This window comes from Tauraco erythrolophus, chromosome Z (assembly GCF_009769465.1).
Source record: "Tauraco erythrolophus isolate bTauEry1 chromosome Z, bTauEry1.pri, whole genome shotgun sequence".
NCBI lineage: Eukaryota > Metazoa > Chordata > Aves > Musophagiformes > Musophagidae > Tauraco > Tauraco erythrolophus.
In genome coordinates this window covers 15,449,311-15,469,202 of record NC_141496.1, presented here as the reverse complement: position 1 = coordinate 15,469,202, position 19,892 = coordinate 15,449,311, and the positions used below count along the sequence as shown (strand labels likewise).

Below are 19,892 nucleotides of genomic sequence, written 5' to 3'. Positions count from 1 at the left end.
TACAGCAGAAGTCTTCTGAGGAGTGGCTGAGGGAACTGGGATTGTTTAGGCTGGAGAAAAGGAGGCTGAGGGGAGACCTTATTGCTCTCTACAACTACCTGAAAGGAGGCTGTAGTGAAGTGGGTGTCAATTTCTTCTCCCAAATAACAAGACAAGAGGAAATGTACTCAAGTTGCGCCAGAGGAGGTTTAGATTGGATACTTGGAAAAATTTCTTCACCAGAAGGGTTGTCAAGCGTTGGAACTGGTGCCCAGGGAAATGGTTGAATCACCATCTCTGGAGGTGCTTAAAAGCCATGTAGACGTGGTGCTTAGGTTCATGGTTTAGTGGTGAACTTGGCAGTGTTAGGTTAGTGGTTGGAGTTGATGATCTTAAACATCTTTTCCAACCTAAATGATCCCATGATTCTGTATGTTGGAACAACAATGTTAGTTTTCAGTTATACAGCAATTACAACATCTTTGTGTTTCTTTTCTGTGTCATACTCGATGGAAAAGCATAATAATCTATTAAAGCATGCAGGTTAGAGCCCAGACCTACAGTTGAGTGTAGTCGAGACTATAAGTAGTTACTGCTAATCAATTCAGAGATTATTGGTGGCTATTAGCAGCTCACACCAGGTCTGGTAGTGTAGTATCAGTCCAGGTATTGCAACTTAAGAAGCTTTTGCTGCCTCTTGCCTATTCCACTCATTCCTATGCAGAAGTTCCAAACTCTGTGGAGCCAAGAGGCTGCTCATATGCAATATATCTACAATGTCAATTTAGTCTGCAAAATTTGCACTAGATGGTGGATGTGGTGTTCTGAAGCAAAAAGAAAACCCCCAGTGTGTGGAAACTTTTAATTAAACTATCAGAGCTATTTCTTCTTTGAAGATAAACACATAAACGTGAAAGCATCTTAAACTGAAGTGTGCTGTGCAACTGTTGGGAAAGTGTATTACTATCAATGAATCCAAGTGTGTTAATCAAACAACCTGTTCCTTTCCAGAGGTTTTGGACCTAAGAAGAATGATAACTCACAAATTTAATCTTACTACTGTAACGTATATTTCTTCAATAAGCTTAAAATGAAACACTACGTTGCTCATTGCAAATTTGATAGGCAAATTTCAGTTATCTTTGAGAAGATAAACCACGTTTTTGATTAATTGTGTTCCAGGTGCTGAGCACTGTGCATAGGACTGACTCTGTATGTATTAATAATGGAAGCAGTAGTGCTAGAGGAGAAGATACAGATGTGTTGCAGTTCTGTGCAAGCTTTTTCAAGTCCTTACCAATGTGTATTTGCTTGTATTGGCAAGCTTATTGCATATCTGAGCTGTACATCTGATGGCATAGTGCTGGGCAGCAGGGGCTTACCAGCACTGAACACATGCTCTGCAGCCTTTCGTTTCCCTGTCGTTGCTTTTCTGTGTTATACTTTTATGGTGTTTTTAACCAGTCTTGTTTTTAAAGACACTGATACCTGCTTTGAGGTTTATCTAAGTTATTTCATTTCCCCATTGTTTAAATAGCAAGGGATTCATTTTGGGTGCATTTGGGTGCCTGAAGTAGGTTGCTGCATTTACACAAATTTGGAGGAATGAATGTTTGTTGGTAAAAAAAAAAGACAGACAAGGCAAATAGTGTTTCATTTTTTTTCTCCTCATTGAAGTCAAGAAAATAGTTGTTAAAATATAATGTAGTTTTCAGATGCATAATGCAAAATATAAGAAAATAAGGAATTGACATAAGTAACTTTTGATGATTTGCATAACATTATACTTCTTGAACTACAGGTTGATTGTACTATGGCGATTACTGTATAAGAAAGTAGTTTGGTATCAGATGCAGCTGAACAGAAAAGAGAACAAGAATGCAGAAGAAGAGTCTGTTGTCTCATCGCTTTTAAGTAATATACAAGTGACCCTCCAGTCTTCAGGAGTGACCTTAGAGCAACATTTGAAGATTAATTCTGTATCTGGTTAGTACTTTGGATAGAACTACAGATGTTAGGTAGTTGCACAATTAACTGAATACTAGGAAAATTAGGTCCAACTTAATGACAATCAGTAACTGATCACCAGATTTAAAAAAAGTTAATAGTGGAACTTGTCTTAAAATTAAGAGCAGAACTCTCTCTTAAATAGTTCATGTCCCAGTACACCTGCAGATTGTATTATAATTAAGGCTTGTTGAGCTTTGTAAAAAGACTATATTGACTTCAGTAATGAGTCCCCAACACAAGAAGGACATAGAGTTACTGGAATGAGTCCAAAGGAGGGCCGCGAAGATGATCCGAGGGCTGGAGCACCTCTGCTGTGAAGACAGGCTGAGAGAGTTGGGGCTGTTCAGCCTGGAGAAGAGAAGGCTCCGGGGTGATCTTATAGCAGCTTTCCAGTACCTAAAGGGACCTACAGGAAAGCTGGAGAGGGACTTTTTACAAGGGCATGTAGTGATAGGATAAGGGGCAATGGATTTAAACTGAAAGAGGGGAGATTTCGATTAGATAGAAGGAAGAAATTTTTTACATTGAGGGTGGTGAGGCAGTGGAACAGGTTGCCCAGAGAAGTTTCGGCTGCCCCATCCCTGGAAGTGTTCAAGGCCAGGTTGGATGAGGCTTTGGGCAACCTAGTGTAGTGGAGGATTTCTCTGCCCATGGCAGGGGTGTTGGAACTGGATGATCTTTGAGATCCCTTCCAACCCTAACCATTCTATGATTCTATGTCCTAGGGAATCTGTATGCAGGACCTGAATTCTGATCTCATTTGTACTGTGTTATTTCCTCTGAGGTAGATGGGCATCACAATGTCTCTTACTGGATTTCTATGTAGAAGTCCTGTTCACTCCAGGTGATTGCTGTGGGCATGAGCATGTTGTATACATGAATGTAGTCAGCCTCAACTAAGCATCTAACTTCGTGTAACTTAGTGTAGTAGACTTAATCTGGCATGTTTATTTTGCAAACAGCATATGGTTGTAGCCTAATCTCCTACGCATTACTGTCCTATGCTCTGTCTTCCTTTCCTCTTCCACGCTATAATAAGCCCAGCTTCACGTTTATGTCTCCCACCACAGTTCTGTTTCCTCTCCATATTTTTGATCTCCATCCCTTAAATGATACTTCTAGCTTCTCTTCCTGCGTCACTCTGTACAATATATTAGCTCCTTCATGTCTCTTTCAATCTCCTAACAATACATGCAACTTCCTACCCTTCCTTTCCACCCGTTCCTTATGTTCCTTATCTACATTCAGTTTGCCAAATAGATAGACACAGTTTGAGTGAGCTAGGGTAACATATATGCTGATGGGCCAGACAGTAGCTGAACTGGCTAGCTGCTGATAAGCAAGATAGAGTGGCAAATTTGTCCTGGTCTTTTCTCCTATGGTAGCACTGTTTTTTTATTTATCTATTTTTTTACTCCTTCCTCTTTTCCCAGTAGGTGTGCTCTTTTAAAAATACTTTTCTGTCAAAGTTTTTCTGAATTGACCAGTGGATTAAAATTTGCAATGGGAATAGAGGTGGAGAGGTGACATTTAGAGTGATGAAATGTGTAGCAGTCCATAGACCTATTGTTTGAAAGGGTTTTTAGACTATGTTCAACTTGCTAAATAATTTTACAACTACTTTTTACAATGAAAAACATCTTACGCATCATAGGAAATATGAAAACAGATAAGAGAAAAATGGTTTTGCCCATTAATAAACTATTGGGGGTTTTGGATACTGATATTTCTAACTATAGTTAACATTTATAACCTTGTGTAATCTAATAAAATAACCTAATTACTGAAAGTCTTGTAGGAGTGATTATAACCTGAAGTGTGTTTTTTTGATTTAATAGTGATTTAGCTATTAATAAAAAAGGCAGGGAGGAGTATTCAGAGTCATCTTCTCTCAGATGCTCAAAACTTAGATTTAGCTCAGAGAATAGAAATTTGCTGCAGACTCACATACTTTACTCTGCTTTTCATAAACCTGTAATACTGAAGTAAGTGCATGTGTGTTTGCACATGTAAAACTAAATATGTAGAGCTTCTAATTTGTTACATATGTGACTTTTATAGGTGAGGAGAAGTTCCTTTTAGGCTCATACAGAGAATCTGTGGACATTTGGAAAAGATCTCTCTGTGAAATCAAGGCAAAAGGTAAGGGATAAAGTCTTTTTTGGAGACAGAGGGTAAGTTGTATAATCAGTTTATTTTCAAAGTCTCTGTTTGCCCTTCAAAAAATGGGAGCAAGACTCATAAAGGATGCATATTTGAAATTAAGCTGGGATGTGAACAGGAACCAGTCAAAAGTTAGTCTGATTGCTCTCTGAGAAAATTCCATGCATTTCTATTTTAATATCAGACTTTTCTTGTGATTATAAAGTACTTGACACAGAAAAGCTCTAAGTATTTCTGAGCAAGAAAGTTATAATGAAAAACAGATGAACAAAAATCAGTTCCTTCAATAAAATCCCCCAAAAACTGTTTGAGGATGTTGTGGTTTAGCCTGGCTGGCAACTAGATGCCACACAGTTGCTTGCTCACCCTCCCACACTCCCAGGGGGTGGGGAAGAGCATTAAAGGGGAAAAAAAATAAAAGGGAAGGAGACCCATGGGTTGAGATAACAACAGTTTAATAGTAATATATGAATATTATATATATATATATAAAAAAAAGTGTAATAATATACACCACCAAGTGATGCACAGTGTCATTGCTCACCACCCGGTGACCAACGCCCGTCCTGTCCCAGTAAACGATTCCGAAACAGATAAGTCCCAACACTGCAATCCCAGACAAGCGAGAGGCCTGAAAAGAGAGCTGGAGAGCAACAGCACTCTGAGAGTGACAGCCCCTGGAAGACCAAAAGCCCTTCTTTCTGGTCAGCCCTCACCTCTATACTGGGCATGATGCTGCATGGTATGGAATACTTCATTGGCCACTTTAGCCCTCAATCCGAAGTCCAAGTTCGAATCGTAAGGGGAGTTGTGGGCCCATTGTCCTGGCTGTGCTCCCCCTGGCCTGTTGTGCTCTTGCACACTGGCAAAAACATAGCAAGCTGAAAAGTCCTTGAGGTCTCAGTGTGCTATCAATGTTCTTCTGATAAAGAATCCCAGGCTAAAACCAAAACACAGAGCTCTTCTAGCTGCTAAAAAGAAAAACTAACTCCATCCCAGCCGAAACCAGGAGGAGTAACAAAATAAAAGAATTTGTGGCAGGAGTTTATAAAGTTGATGTGGAACAGATATTCCAGAGTCTATTCCCAGGCATCATGAGAAAAATTTTTTGCTGGTTATTCTGATGAAGAATACCTCATGCAGAAAGAATTCAGGATTATGGAGGCTTGGTGGATTGTCTCAGCAATTTCATTGTGATTTAGGCATCCCGTCTTAGAAGGCTAGGCTCCCTTGAGCTCTCTTGTCTTTGTGTCTTATCAATTATACACTGTATTGTTTTGAAAACTAACAGATCTCTAGAAGTAAAACTGTTGTGGATGAGCATTAATTCACTAGTAACTTTGAGGTTGTAGGAGGATCATATCTCCTAAAATAGCAGCTCCTGAGTTGTTCTCCTTCTCAGAATATGCGTTTATGGAGATATATTTTTGGAGAGGGAGGAACTAGTACTTTGAAACCTTCTGTGTCTGTTTTTGTGTTTATTGTTTTTTTTTTCCAACTGGACTTCTGTCTTTTTTTTCTCTTTTAATGCAGGAGGAAAGAGATCATGTTTTCTTCAGAGTAGATATTATCTTGCAATATTATTTTGCCACCTGTATCAGTATAACTTGTGTGAGGCTCAGGGACTCTGTGATCATCTGGTAGGAGAAATTCTGAGGCGATCACAGCTCTCAGTGAATCAGACGGAAAAATTTTCTGGTATGTTTATATTGCGTAAAACTGTGATAAGGTATTTTGATGCTGTTTGAATAACCTAGTTTCTAATTTTCTGTGCTGTCAGACACACTTGACAGCATGCTTTTCTCATTACACTGAACTAGAGTCTGTTTTCAGTGACTTTAAAGATCTTTTTCTAATGCTCGGATGTTCTTCCAGTTGCAGTTTTTGGAGTAAATGTTTAGACAGCTTTCATTGTATGATTAATAGTGAAAGCATGGCCTGTTAAATGTTATTAGATTAAAATCTGCTCAAGGAAAGGTTTTGGATAAGAAAAATAAGGGTAAATGATGTGTTTTCATTTTATATTGGTTTAACATTTTTTTTAAGATACAACATGATAAAATAGTGGATTTTAGATTGGTCACCAGTCCTAAATTGACAGCGGGATTTTTTTGCAGATGCTTGTAACTTTTTTCCTATTAAGTCAGAGTATGAAATCTAAATTTCCAAACTGAAACTATTTGTTTTAACTCACTGCTGATCTAAATTTAGATACTAGAGGTCCATCTCTAGTCATTAAAAACCTAGTATAAAAGTCTTTTACTGTTATATAGTCTGTAATTAGTGTAAAAGATAAAGCTCTGTAAGTCCTGAAACCTTGTCAAGAAATTAAGTAATACCATAGTTTGCTTGTTTTAAAAAATGTTTTAGAAGCTGTGACTAAACAATTTTACCATACTAATTTAAAATCATTTTCCTCATAATGGTTTAATCTGATATCTGGTTTTTTAGATACCAAGTATTTTCAGCATGAACTATGGATGTTAACAGATGTCCATACTGAAACTGCTATGGCTGTTATTCGATCAATGGCACGATTCATGGCTGCTTATTTCACTAACCAGCTGCTCTATATCTTTCCCCCGCACAATGTTAACATCCTGCATCCATTACACATCAAACAAGGTATTTTCTCTCAAAGCAGTTTAATTTGCTATGCTTAACTCTTATTTCTTTACAGGTGTATCAGTGCTGTCTGTTATGCTTTAATTTGATGATCAGTAGTTTCAGTATCATGGACTGTAAAGATAAAATAACTTAGTTTTTCAAGATATTTTTGTTGAGGAGTGTGTGTGTCTGGAATTAATGTGCATCTCTTGATTATTGAAAATATTTTTGGTATTTAAAATTAATAGTTTGATGTGCGCAATTGAATTATGTCATCCATAGAATAGAATCATAGATTCATTTAAATTGGAAAAGACCTTTAAGATAAATAAGCTCCAACCATTAACCTAACACTGCCAAGTCCACCACTAAACTGCGTCCCTAAACACCACGTCTGTACATCTTTTAAATCCCTCCAGGGATGGTGACTCAACCACTCCCCTGGGGAGCCTGTTGCAATGCTTTGAAATCCTTTTTGTGAAGAAATTTTTTGTAATATCCAACGTAAACCTCCTCTGGCACAATTTGAGTCCATTTCCTCTTGTCTTGTTATTTGGGAGAAGAAACTAACACCCACCTCACTACGGCCTCCTTTCAGGTAGTTGTAGAGAGCAATAAGGTCTCCCATCAGCCTCCTTTTCTCCAGCCTAAACCACTCCAGTTCCCTCAGCCACTCCTTAGAAGACTTGTGCTCCAGACCCTTCACCAGCTTTGTTGCCCTTCCTTGGACACGCTCCAGCACCCCAATGTCTTTCTTGTCATGAGGGGTCTAAAACTGAACACAGTATTTGAGGTGTGGCCTCACCAGTGCCGAGTACAGAGGGACAATCTCTTCCCTTGTCCTGCTGGCCACACCATTCCTGATACAAGCCAGGATGCTCTTGGCTTTCTTGGCCACCTGGGCACACTGCTGCCCCATATTCAGCTGACCAGGTCCTTTTCTGCTGGGCAGCCTTCCAGCTCTCTCTTTCCCAAGCCTGTAGCAATGTCTGGGGTTGTGATGGGCCAACACTTAACTTTGTCAAACCTCATACAGTTGGCCTTGGCCCATCAATCCAGCCTGTGCAAATCCCACTGTCAAGCCTCCCTACCCTCAATCAGATCAATACTCCTGCTCAACTTGACGTTGTCTGTGAACTCAGTGAGGTTGCACTCTGATCCCCTTGTCCATATTGTTGGTCAAGGTATTAAACAAAACTGGCGTCAATACAGAGCCCTGGGGAGCATCACGTGTGACCAGCCATCAACTGGATTGAACTCCATTCACCACCACTCTTGGGGCCCGGCCATCCAGCCAGCAGTTTTTTACCCAGCAAAGCATATGCCTGTCCAAGCCGTGAGCATCCAGTTTTTCCAGGAGAAAGCTGTGGGCAACAATGTTAAACACTTTACTAAAAGTCCAGCTAGACAACATCCACAACCTTTCCTTCATCCACTAAGTGGGTCACCTTGACGTAGAAGGAGATAGTAGTCAGGCAGGACCTGCCTTTCATAAACCCAGGCAATGAGGCCCAGTCAGCATCCTTGTCCTGTACGTACCACATGATGGCACTCAAGACGATATGCTCCATAACCTTCCCTGGCACCAACGTCAGACTGACAGGCCTGTAGTTCCCATGATCCTCCTTCCAGCCATTGTTGTAGATGGGTGTCACATTTGCTAACCTCCAGTCAACTGGGACCTCTCTGGTTAGCCAGGACTTTATTGATAAACGCTGGAAAGTGGCTTGGTGACTGCTTCCACAGCTCCCTCAGTACCCCTGAGTGCCTCTAGCCCCACAGACTTGTGTGTGTCTAAGTGATGTTGTGGGTTGCTAACCATTTCCCCTTGGATTATGGGAACTTCATTCTGCTCCCCTTCCCTGTCTTTCAACTCAGGGGGCTGGGTACCCCGAGAACAACTGGTCTTACTTAGGCAAAGAAGGCATTAAGTACCTCAGGCTTTTCCTCAGCCTTTGTCGCTATGTGTCCCTCTGCATCCAATGAAAGATGGAGATTCTCCTTAGCTCTCCTTTTGTTGTTAATGTATTTATAGAAATATTTTTTATCATCTTTTACAGCAGTAGCCTGATCGAGTTCTAGTGGAGCTTTGGCCCTTCTAATTTTTTCCCTCCATGACCTCACGACATTCTTGTAGTCCTCCTGAGTAGCCTGCCCTTTTTCCAGAGGTCATAAACTCTCTTTTTTTGACTGAGTTCCAGCCAGATCTCTCTGTTCAACCAGGCTGGCCCATCTTTTGGCACATAGGGACAGCTTGCTCCTGCAGCTTTAGGATTTCCTTCTTGAAGAGTGTCCAGCCTTCCTGGACTCCTTTGCCCTTCAGGACTGCCTCTCAGTATATTGATTTTTGTTTTTTTTCTCAAGATTTTTTTGTTTTATTTTTCCCATGCTTTGAGGTGAGTGATCTAAACCTGATATTCAGGTAACAGGATGCAGTATTTTTTTTCCCCTAAACTAAGCAACATTAGAATTTTGTGGTTCTTGCTCTTCTTTTGCCTAAGGATGTGGCTCTGACTGACTTTGATCTTCCCAAAAGTGAGAGAAAAGCAGTGCTTCACAAAAGTGCTCCAAACAAAATATCTGTGATATGGTGTGACCCAAACTGAAAATCCAGAGGAAAACATTTTTTGATTATTTGACAGTTGAGCTCTTGGAAGCCAAAATGCTTCGGAAACCGTGTCATCTGAACAAACGGGAATGTCAAGTTGTCTTGTTGTTGAACCCAATTAGTACTTGTTAGTTTAAGTCCTGCTTTTCAGCATTTTTCTGAGAATTGGTATTTATCACAGGGGGTGGCTTATCTATTTTCTGCAAGAGAATCTGTTTGAAGACTTCCCTTGTTAGGAAATTTCTGGCTTCAGAGCTAATTTTTCAAAGTGATTTAATATCCACAGGAATGAAGAGTTATTTGGAAGTATTGTGAGTACTCTGCGAGTAAGTTGATATTATAATGCCAGCTATTTCTCTACAACATTAACTTATTTTGATTGATTAGATTTTTTGCAGCGTATTTGAATAGACTGATTATTTTTTAATGTTTCTGTACTACGTCATGCACTGGTATATATTTCTTCATCATCTCTTTGATGTTTTAATTGGACAACTTTCCAGATAAAACCTACAAAATAAGGCCTTGATTTTAATACTTGCGTTAGTCAAGGATCTATGTACCTGGTGAGACAATCTTGGAAAAATTGTGTTGCATAAGCTGAATTAGTGTGAGTATTTCCCTAAATAATGTCATTGCCTCAGCAATAAACAGAAACTGTGAGAGAAGCAAATAACTCATTAAAAGAGTTAATGTTGATCAGCACCTCTCCAGGAAAACCAGGAAGTCAAACCTTGGAAAACAAATCTAGACCTTAAGAAACAAAGAGATACTAAATCTGTGTTCAGTTTGTTCAATAGACTTTCTTAAAATAATGTACCATTCTTTCCCAAAAATGCATTGTAGCTTTCTGTCGTCTGCAGTAAGCAGCACAGTGAGTACAAACAACATGGGTACACTAAGAAAACTCTCAGAATTTCCATTTATCTCAGGTGGACCCCCTGGAATATCCTAAGCATATGTCGCAACTTGCAAATGTTCCATCAGTGTGATTAAATCTTTAAGAATAACCCACAAGTTTTGCACATGCTTGCATATCCCACACTATTAAGCAAAAAAAATAGCCTGCTCTGACCTCACTATTATGTCATAGCATGGGGTGCATCTGCCTGCTACAGGTAAACCCCATGGTGTGCCTCTAATAAAGAGCAATTGTGTACTGAAATGATTCCAAAAGACATGTGAACATAGGAATTCTAGATTATTCATCTGAGAGCATCAGATTTATTTAAGCTTTAATGCGTGGTTTTTGTGTCACAGACTTAACTCCTCGTATTATTCTGCTGCAACACTCTTTGGTTGCCAGAGCTGTAAGGGACCAGAACCTTTCATCTGTGTGGACTGCTGAGTATGCTCTTGACTTGTTCTTTATTGGTGGACTCATTCCAGAGGCTGTGTGGTTGACACACAGACTTGGGGACTGGAAACTGTCTGTTTCAATTGGTATGGCCTACCAGCTGTATTGTCAGAACTCTGATGAATACTCAAGGTAAATTTGAGCTTGAAATTAGTATGCTAAATCTGGTTATTTAATGTTATTTGCTTGAAGTTGATTGTAACAAGACATACCCTTTGCCTCAAAAATTCATATTGCCAGACTCCTAGTGTAAGCATAGGACTTAACATGTTAAGATTAGTTATTTTGTCTTAGATACACATTTAACAGAGCTTCATTAGATTATCTGTGGGTTTTACTTTGTTAGTAATGAATAGTTTCTTGTTACACTTTCAGACTGAAAAACACAGAGCATTATATGCCGTTAAGCTTATCACCAATGCAGACTTTTCAGGAAAAGTTACAATCTTTGTTAGGACGACCAGTAACTTCTGAAACATCAGGATGCATTAAATGCAAGCAGTTTACAGGTACGTAAAATTATGAATAATTGTGTTTATTTTTCATGTTGTTTTACAGCATATGCTGTGTCACACGCTGCCTTAAAAAGAAACAGTTACCTCATCTTCTCCAATTTGGAGATTACTGTTATAATATATTCAAATACTTTTATTGTATAAGGGTTTGAGTTTTCGCTTTGATAGTTCTAAAAATAGGTCCTATTATCAATCTCATCTTCATGTGTATCGGCTAAAATCTTATTTGACCATATTTGATTCATAGATTCATAGATTTCTAGGTTGGAAAAGACCTTAGAGATCATCGAGTCCAACCATCCCTAATCCCCATTAAACCATATCCTCAAGTAGCTCATCCACCCTATTCTTAAACACATCCAGGGATGGGGACTCAACCACCTCCCTGGGCAGCTTATTCCAGTGGCTGACAACCCTTTCAGAGAAGAAATACTTCCTAACATCCAACCTGAATCTCCCCTGACTAAGCTTATGCCCATTTCCTCTTGTTCTATCACCCATCACTAATGTAAAGAGCCCTTCCCCTACCTCCCCACCATCTTTTCTCAAGTATTTATAGGCCGTAATCAGGTCTCCCCTCAGCCTCCTCTTCTCCAGGCTAAACAGCCCCAACTCCCTCAGCCGCTCCTCATAAGTTTTATTTTCCAGCCCCTTGACCAGTTTAGTCGCCCTTCTTTGGACTCGCTCCAGGAGCTCAATATCTCTCTTAAAGCGAGGGGCCCAAAACTGGACACAATATTCCAGGTGCGGCCTCACCAGTGCCGAGTACAGGGGCAGGATCACTTCCCTGCTCCTGCTGGTCACACTATTCTTGATACACGCCAGTATCCCATTGGCCTTTTTGGCCACCTGGGCACACTGCTGGCTCATATCAAGCCAGTAGTCAACCAACACCCCCAGGTCCTTCTCCGCCAGGCAGCTCTCCAGCCACTCCTCCCCGAGCCTATAGTGATGCTTGGGGTTTTTATACCCCAAGTGAAGGACTCTGCACTTGGCCTTATTAAAGCTCATGCCATTGGCCTCAGCCCAACGATCCAGTCTGTTCAAATCCCTCTGAAGAGCCTCCCTACCCTCGAGCAGATCGACACAGCCTCCCAGCTTGGTGTCGTCCGCAAATTTACTGAGGGTACATTCAATCCCCTCATCCAGGTCATTCATAAAGATGTTAAACAGAACTGGACCCAGCACTGAGCCCTGGGGAACCCCACTGGTGACCGGCCTCCAGTCGGATTTAGCCCCATTTACCACCACTCTTTGGGCCCGGCCATCCAGCCAGTTTTTAACCCAAAGGAGGGTGTACCTATCCAGGCCAGCAGTTACCAGTTTCTCCACCAGAACACTATGAGAAACTGTATCAAAGGCTTTACTGAGGTCCAGGAAAACTACATCCACAGCCCTTCCCTCGTCAACCAGGCGGGTCACCCTGTCATAGAAGGTGATCAGGTTTGATTGGCAAGACCTGCCTTTCATAAACCCATGTTGACTGGGCCTGATCACCCGGTTAACCTGTATGTGCTCATTAATAGCACTCAAGATAACCTGTTCCATGACTTTGCCCGTCACCGAGGTCAGACTGACAGGCCTGTAGTTCCCCGGATCCTCCTTCCGCCCTTTTTTGTAAATGGGGGTAACATCCGCCAGCCTCCAGTCCAGCGGAACTTCCCCAGTGAGCCAAGACTGCCCAAAGATAATGGACAGGGGTTTGGCAATGACATCCGCCAGCTCTCTCAGGACTCTCGGGTGGATACCATCAGGCTCCATAGACTTGTGGGCATCCAGCCGAAGGAGCAGATCCTTGACCCGTTCCTCTTGGATCACAGGAGCTTTGATCTGCTCTCCCTCCCTGCACTCAGACACCATAGGCCAGCTCACCTGGGAACTGCTGACCTTATTATTAAAGACTGAGGCAAAGAAGGCATTAAGGACCTCAGCCTTGTCTTCATCCCTAGTGACTAACGTACCCCCTGAGTCCAGTAGGGGCTGGAGGTGATCTTTAGCCCTCCTTTTGTTATTAATATATTTATAGAAAGACTTTTTGTTGTCCCTTACGGAGCTGGCTAGTCTAAGTTCCAATTGGGCTTTTGCCTCCCTGATTATCTCCCTACATGCCCTAACTTCCTCCCTGTATTGATTCCTGGATGCCTGCCCATTCTTCCAAGACTTGTAGACATCCCTTTTTCTTTTGAGATGTTCCCAAATCTCCTTTGTTATCCAAGCTGGTTTTCTACCCCGGCGGCTCGACTTCTGGCACACAGGGACAGCTCGCTCCTGTGCCTCCAGAATTTCCTTTTTGAATAGTAACCATCCCTCCTGCGCCCCCTTACTCTTGAGAGCTGTCTCCCATTGGACTTTGTTAACCAGACTTCTAAACAGCCCAAAGTCAGCTCTCCCAAAGTCCAGCTTGGCCGTTTTAGTGTTCCCCCACCTAACTTCCCCTAGAATTGAGAATTCTATTATCTCGTGGTCACTAAGCCCCAGGCGTCCTCCAACCTTCACATCTCCCACAAGACCTTCTCTGTTCACAAACAGCAGGTCTAGGGGAGCTCCTTCTCTAGTCGGTTCACTAACCAGTTGTGAGAGGAAGTTGTCCTCCACACTCTGCAGGAACCGCCTAGACTGTTTCCTGACTGCCATGTTATACTTCCAACAGACATCAGGCAGGTTAAAGTCACCCATAAGGACAAGGGCTAGTGAGCGCGAGACTTCCCCCAGTTGTTTAAAGAATAGCTCATCAGTCTCACTGTCCTGATAGGGTGGCCTGTAGCAGATACCCATTAGCTGCAATTTGGAAGAAATCTGCAGATATTAGCTGCAATTTGGAAGAAATCTGAAGCTTCATTAAAACAAACAAACAAAAAAAAGCCCTGAAGCAAATGCGAATGTATTAACAGTATAGAAAGTACCATCATACTTAAATTAAAATCAGTTGCATGGTGGTTAATTTTTGCCTTTCCTTTATGTTAAAGAAGGGGATGTGTTGTGGAATCTCACAGCCTGACAGCTCCATGGCCCCAGGTCCAACAACTAGTGAGGCCAAGAATGTATTCCCAGGTGCCTCACCTGTAGAGATACACACAGCTGTGTGCATACTCACTTTCTGGCAGGTGGTCACAACGTCCTTGGTCCTTCCAGTATCCAGATCCCCCTTGTCTTGCCCCTAAAGACCTGCAGACAGGACAGTTGTCTCTGTGGCATTTGGCCAGGTCTTCACCAATCTCTCCAGTAGATGCCAACTCCTGTGGTCTCACTCTTGCAAGAGCAAGATGCACACACCTCAGACTCCTAGGGCAGTTCGCTTACTTGTCAGTTGGTCTGACTTAACACATGCTAGCACTCACACATTCACTTACATAGCCTCACTTGTTCCAGTTGCTGGTGCTATGGACACATGGGCACTCTGACCTATGGTCCTACTCCAGTTGCTGGCACTTTGAATCCTACACACAGGCACATGGAATAGAGAGTCCCTCACCCAGGAAAATAGACATATGCTGACAGGGTCCAAAAGAGGTGAGGCTGCCATAACTCCATGCCATACCTTTGATTTCTTTCCTAAAGATCCCGTAACGATCCTTGTGCAGTCCCAAAAAACTTTGCCTCCTATAGTGCGTCCTGTCCTTGACAGTAACTCCTCTCAGGCCAAAAGATACTGAAGAGAGCCGCTCCCATTGGCTCATCTTGATGGGTTTCATGCCTGGACGCTGGGGCTGATGGCTGGGACAGTCCTGGGAAGAGCCTGGACAGGGTGTCTGTTTCTCTGAGTACATAATTTGCTGTTGTACATCTGTAGGCTTGTGGAGATGAGGCTTTCATGGGTCAGTTTTTCTGCTGTGAGTAGATAGGTCTAAGTATTATTCAGATTCCCTCATCTGCTCTTGTCTCTGAGTTCCTTTGTATGTGTGTATACAAGCTTTTAATCAAATAACCTAACTTAACACTTTACTGCTGAAATTCCTCCATTTAGCTAGATCAGCCTGTCCTTATTTACATTTTACAGAAAGCTTACCAGCATGTTGCCTATTCCTTACTCTCTTTTTGTGTGTTAGAAACCATATTTCAAGATCGCGCCAGCAAATGGATGTTAATTATTTGTGTAAGCCATATCCCAAACACTGTAGATTCTTCTTTTGTACTCATTTCCAAGGATTTCATTTCAAACAGACACACACACACATAGAGATGCTGTATGTAACAAGTGGAAAGATTTGGCAGCACATATTTCAAGACAAGCAGGAGGAGTGGAAATGGAAGTAGAGCAGTATAGTATTATGTGAATTTCAGGAACTTATTAATGATGTATGTTAAAGGTCCTGCTACTACTAAGAGATGAGAAAACATGTAGGAATATGTAAAAGAGATCAAACAAATATATTTCCCTTTCCTTGATCATCATGCTCACTGAAAAAAGAGCTGCAATAGTTATTATTAATAGAATAGCTAGTTTATGCCTGATTGGTGAGAATGATTGTCCAGAGCAGTTGTGGATGCCCCATCCCTGGAGGGGCCAGGTTGGATGGGGCTTTGAACAACCTGGTGTAGTGGGAGGTGTCCCTGCCTGTGACAGGGGGGTTGGAACTCGATGATCTTTAAGGTCCCTTCCAATCCTAACCGTTCTATGATTTGCCAGAATTTTATGCCAAGCAAATGCATGGCCAAAAAGTTTGATTCTATATCTAGAAAGGCAATAGCTTCCCTTTTAATGTGACAAAACCTAAAATTAATAATTTCATGCCATTTTGAAGTGTGAGAGGTGAGTAGATATCATGTGTACACTGTAATAGATGAATGCAGATTCTGAGAACGTAGCCTCATAATTTCAGAATGAAGGCTTTGTATTAATTGAGTTAATTAATTTATCAGTTTCTGTGCTTAATATATTATAGATCCCATTGAAGAGGAAGATGCAAATGTTCTTTATAGCTCAATACAGGAACTACTGAAAGCAGCTGTTATGGCAGATGCTGATATTCTCTCAGAAACATTTCAGCTTTTGATGGATTCTGCCAAGGATCTTAGCAGAAAATTGTATGGTTTAGTTCCAGATGGGCTTTATCTTCCAGCACCACCATTATACTGTCCTCAGCCAGCTTCTCTCAGTGAAGTAAGTGTGCATGATAGAAGTTTCTTGGGTCTTTATTTGAATAGATATATGAAATAATCATGATCTATATTTTAGTTCCTTTCAGTTCATTTTTCTGTCTGTTTTATCCATGTCCATTTGTTTACTTAAGTAGCACCATAGTGATAAGAAAGTATGTATGCCTCTGTGTTTTTCCCATGAAGGTTCCATGCTCTAAAGAAGGGAAATATTATTAGGAGCAGAAACTTTTAGGTCAGATTCCTTATTGTGTACGTCCTTTCTAATTTTGAGGCTTGTTTTTGTCTTTGAATTTGCGTTTTTCAGGAAGACTGCAATGACATTCTTTTAAAAATTGAGAGAGAAAGTCGTCAGAAAGTGTCAGGAGTCCTTCAGCGAATTATCTTGCTCTTCCAGGCTGCTCGTTGTTCCTGTCCTGCAGCACAGTGGTATATTACACAGCTGAAGTGGGCAAGAAAAGTTATGCAAAAAGTAAGCATTTAACTTGTTTTTTTGTAACTTGGTTATCAGTAGTAAATATTACTGACAAGCTTGCAGTTGCATTGCAGAAGCATTCAGTCTCATCTGGACTTTGATGATGTCGTATTTTTTACATGTCATCTTCCAGTTTTACATTCCATGTTCAGGTCTTTTAGGAAACCAGAACTTCAAGATACAAGGTATCTGCTTCATACAGGTGTCTCCTTCTGTATGACCTACTTGGCAACAAACTCACTCATTGCCTTCTCTATTTGAAAGAAAAAAGCTGATTGTAATTGGGAGTTAAAGGACTAACTGGAAGTGTGTTCTGGATCACTTTGGGTTGATTACATAATAAGTAACGTGATGCTCACTTCACGTGGTCCTCTTAGTGGACAAAGCACAGGGCTTATAAGATCTCATTCTGCTTGTGCATTGTATTTGCACAGAGCCAAGCTCAAAACATGTTGATAAAAAAGTTTTGTGTAACCTTAGGTTTTTCTTAGGTCATTGTTACACAGCAACTTACAGAAGGCTGGCTTTCTACAGAAGCGGGTGTGTGTGACTGTCTGCCTTCCCCAACCCCCACTACACCAGCATTCATGCAACGATCCTGATCTGGAAGTGGTGTGACTGACAAATAAATATTCCTTTTTGCATAGTCACACAGGAGGTGATCAGAAGTAGCAACTGAAACAGGAGGGAAAATTAGTCTGCCTTGGTTGACAGCAGCCTGGGCTGTATTAAACTGATTTGTTAATTGTGATCTTAGTTCTTCAACTTTGTTGCTCTTTTATTTCATGGTAGTCATGAGTGTCACAAGTAACATGCAAACAAAAGCATTTTTTTGTGCCATAGCTCATACTAAACATGCTACTTAATATGAATTTTCAGGATACTGATTTGAACAAAATGGAAAACAAGATCAAAGTAATTTTACTTATCTTGGCAGTGTTCTTCTAATAGAATCATAGAATCGTAGAATGATGTGGGTTGGAAGGGACCTTCAAGATCATCTAGTTCCAATCCCCCTGCCATGGGCAGGGACGCTGTCCACTAGATCAGATTGCTCAAAGCCTCTTCCAACCTGGCCTTGAACACTTCCAGGAATGGGGCATCCACAACTTCTCTGGGCAACCTGTGCCGGTGCCTCACCACCCTCACAGTCAAGAATTTCTTCCTTAGATCTACTGGAAATCTCTGCTCTTTCAGTTTACAGACATCGCCTGGTGTCCTATCACTACACGCCCTTGTAAAAAGTCCCTCTCCAGCTTTCCTGTAGGCCCTCTTTAAGTACTGGAATCACAGAATCACAGGATGTTAGGGATTGGAAGGGACCTCAAAGGATCATCTAGTCCAATCCCCCTGCCTGAGCAGGAGCACCTAGATCAGATCACGCAAGAAGCGTCCAGGCGGATTTTGAACATCTCCAGAGAAGGAGACTCCACAACCTCTCTGGGCAGCCAGTTCCAGTGTTCTATTACCCTTACTGTGAAGAAGTTCTTCCTCATGTTTAAGCGGAACCTCCTATATTCCAGCTTATATCCATTTCCCCTTGTCCTATCATTGGATGCTGTTTGAATCATTGCTATCATTGGAAGGCTGCAATAAGATCACCCCGGAGCCTTCTCTTCTCCAGGCTGAACAGCCCCAACTCTCTCAGCCTGTCTTCACAGCAGAGGTGTTCCAGCCCTCGGATCATCTTCGTGGCCCTCCTCTGGACTCACTCCAACAGCTCCATGTCCTTTTTGCGTTGACGACCCCAGAGCTGAAGTCTCTACTCCAGGTGGGGTCTCATGACAGCAGAGTAGAGGGGGAGGATCACCTCCCTCAACCTGCTGGACAGGCTCTGCATTTAGTAGTGATGCATACAAAACATTTAGTTATTTTTATTTCTATTTTGATAAACAAAAAAATTTTATTGATACATGTATAAATTGGCAAATAATATTTAAATAAGTGATTATTTATTTATTTTTGCTATCTATAGATTCGAACGAAAGGATCTCTTCCTTCACTGAGTCCGTTCCCAGAGACTTTGCGTCGTTACTCAAATTTCCGTACAGTTTTCTGTAGCTCTACCTCTTCCGGAGACCATCAGTTTGATGATATTACTTGTAAAACTTTAGGTCTGTATGCAATAAAATAGAATAATTTAGAGCTGTAAAAAGAACACAAGTGAAAATCCACAAGTGCACAGAAACTCTTATTAGCTTGAAATAGTGTACTGCAATGTGTGCAGAAACACATTCTCTTTCCAACTTTTATGTTGGCTATCAAAACTCTTAATCTGAAAGTTGCTTTTCTGGATTGTTGTGTATATTAGAGATCTGACACGTGAAAGAACATGAACACTAAGTAGGACTGAAGAGTTCTAGCTGGTTTATTTCATTTATCTAAATGGAATCTCACCGTATTGCATGTTTGTGTTGCAGGTTGTTTCAGAGATCTGTGCGCGTTATGTTGGATGTTTCATGTTCGTGAAAGATTATCTGACAACTGTAGGCGGTACCAAACTGCAAGGGAAAGTATTAACAAGGTAATTAATTTACTAATGTAGTAAAGATACATTTTCATTGCATAAAGCTGTGAGGAGAATTCTAACAGTCTGTTATATATTTCTGTGAGAGCTCTTCTTTGCTTAGTAGGACAAAATTAGCACAGTGCTGTAAGTGACTATTTGATGCTACAGAATTGTGCTGTCCATGTGAACTACATATTTTCAATAATGTTTCTGTTGGGCTTTTGCTTGGTATTTAACTTGGATAATTGCTCTTTTGGCAGTATCTCTTCGATGGTTTCTACACTTGTTGTCTAGATCAAGTGTTTACTACTTTTTTTTTCCATTAAGTTATTTTGTGTGTTTCCTGACCAATGTGTATTTAACACATAAAAAAAGTGTGCTAAATACACGTGGTTCTCAAAAAGAATAATGAAAAATATTACAGTTTAATCGTATTTTCTCTACTTACAACCTTACCACTTGAGAGTCAAGGAAGAAAAATAAACTACTAGCATGATATTTGTCATATATTCTGTAACAATACAGTTGTTTATTTTTGTCTTATCTAGCCTAGCAATGCAGCTGTCCTTAGG

The 19,892-nt window shown here is 41.0% G+C and overlaps 1 protein-coding gene across 1 annotated transcript in view; it reads left to right on the top strand.

The window, feature by feature from the left end:
- CPLANE1 (ciliogenesis and planar polarity effector complex subunit 1) overlaps positions 1-19,892 on the top strand; it is a 71,965-nt gene that overhangs the window by 14,454 nt on the left and 37,619 nt on the right. Inside the window, exons 12-21 of the mRNA XM_086628766.1 lie at positions 1,781-1,965; positions 4,051-4,131; positions 5,686-5,850; positions 6,604-6,777; positions 10,628-10,856; positions 11,100-11,233; positions 16,123-16,340; positions 16,644-16,808; positions 18,787-18,925; positions 19,232-19,335. Of these exons, the coding sequence (XP_086484892.1) occupies positions 1,781-1,965; positions 4,051-4,131; positions 5,686-5,850; positions 6,604-6,777; positions 10,628-10,856; positions 11,100-11,233; positions 16,123-16,340; positions 16,644-16,808; positions 18,787-18,925; positions 19,232-19,335 (1,594 nt within the window). The remainder of the gene's footprint in view (positions 1-1,780; positions 1,966-4,050; positions 4,132-5,685; positions 5,851-6,603; positions 6,778-10,627; positions 10,857-11,099; positions 11,234-16,122; positions 16,341-16,643; positions 16,809-18,786; positions 18,926-19,231; positions 19,336-19,892) is intronic.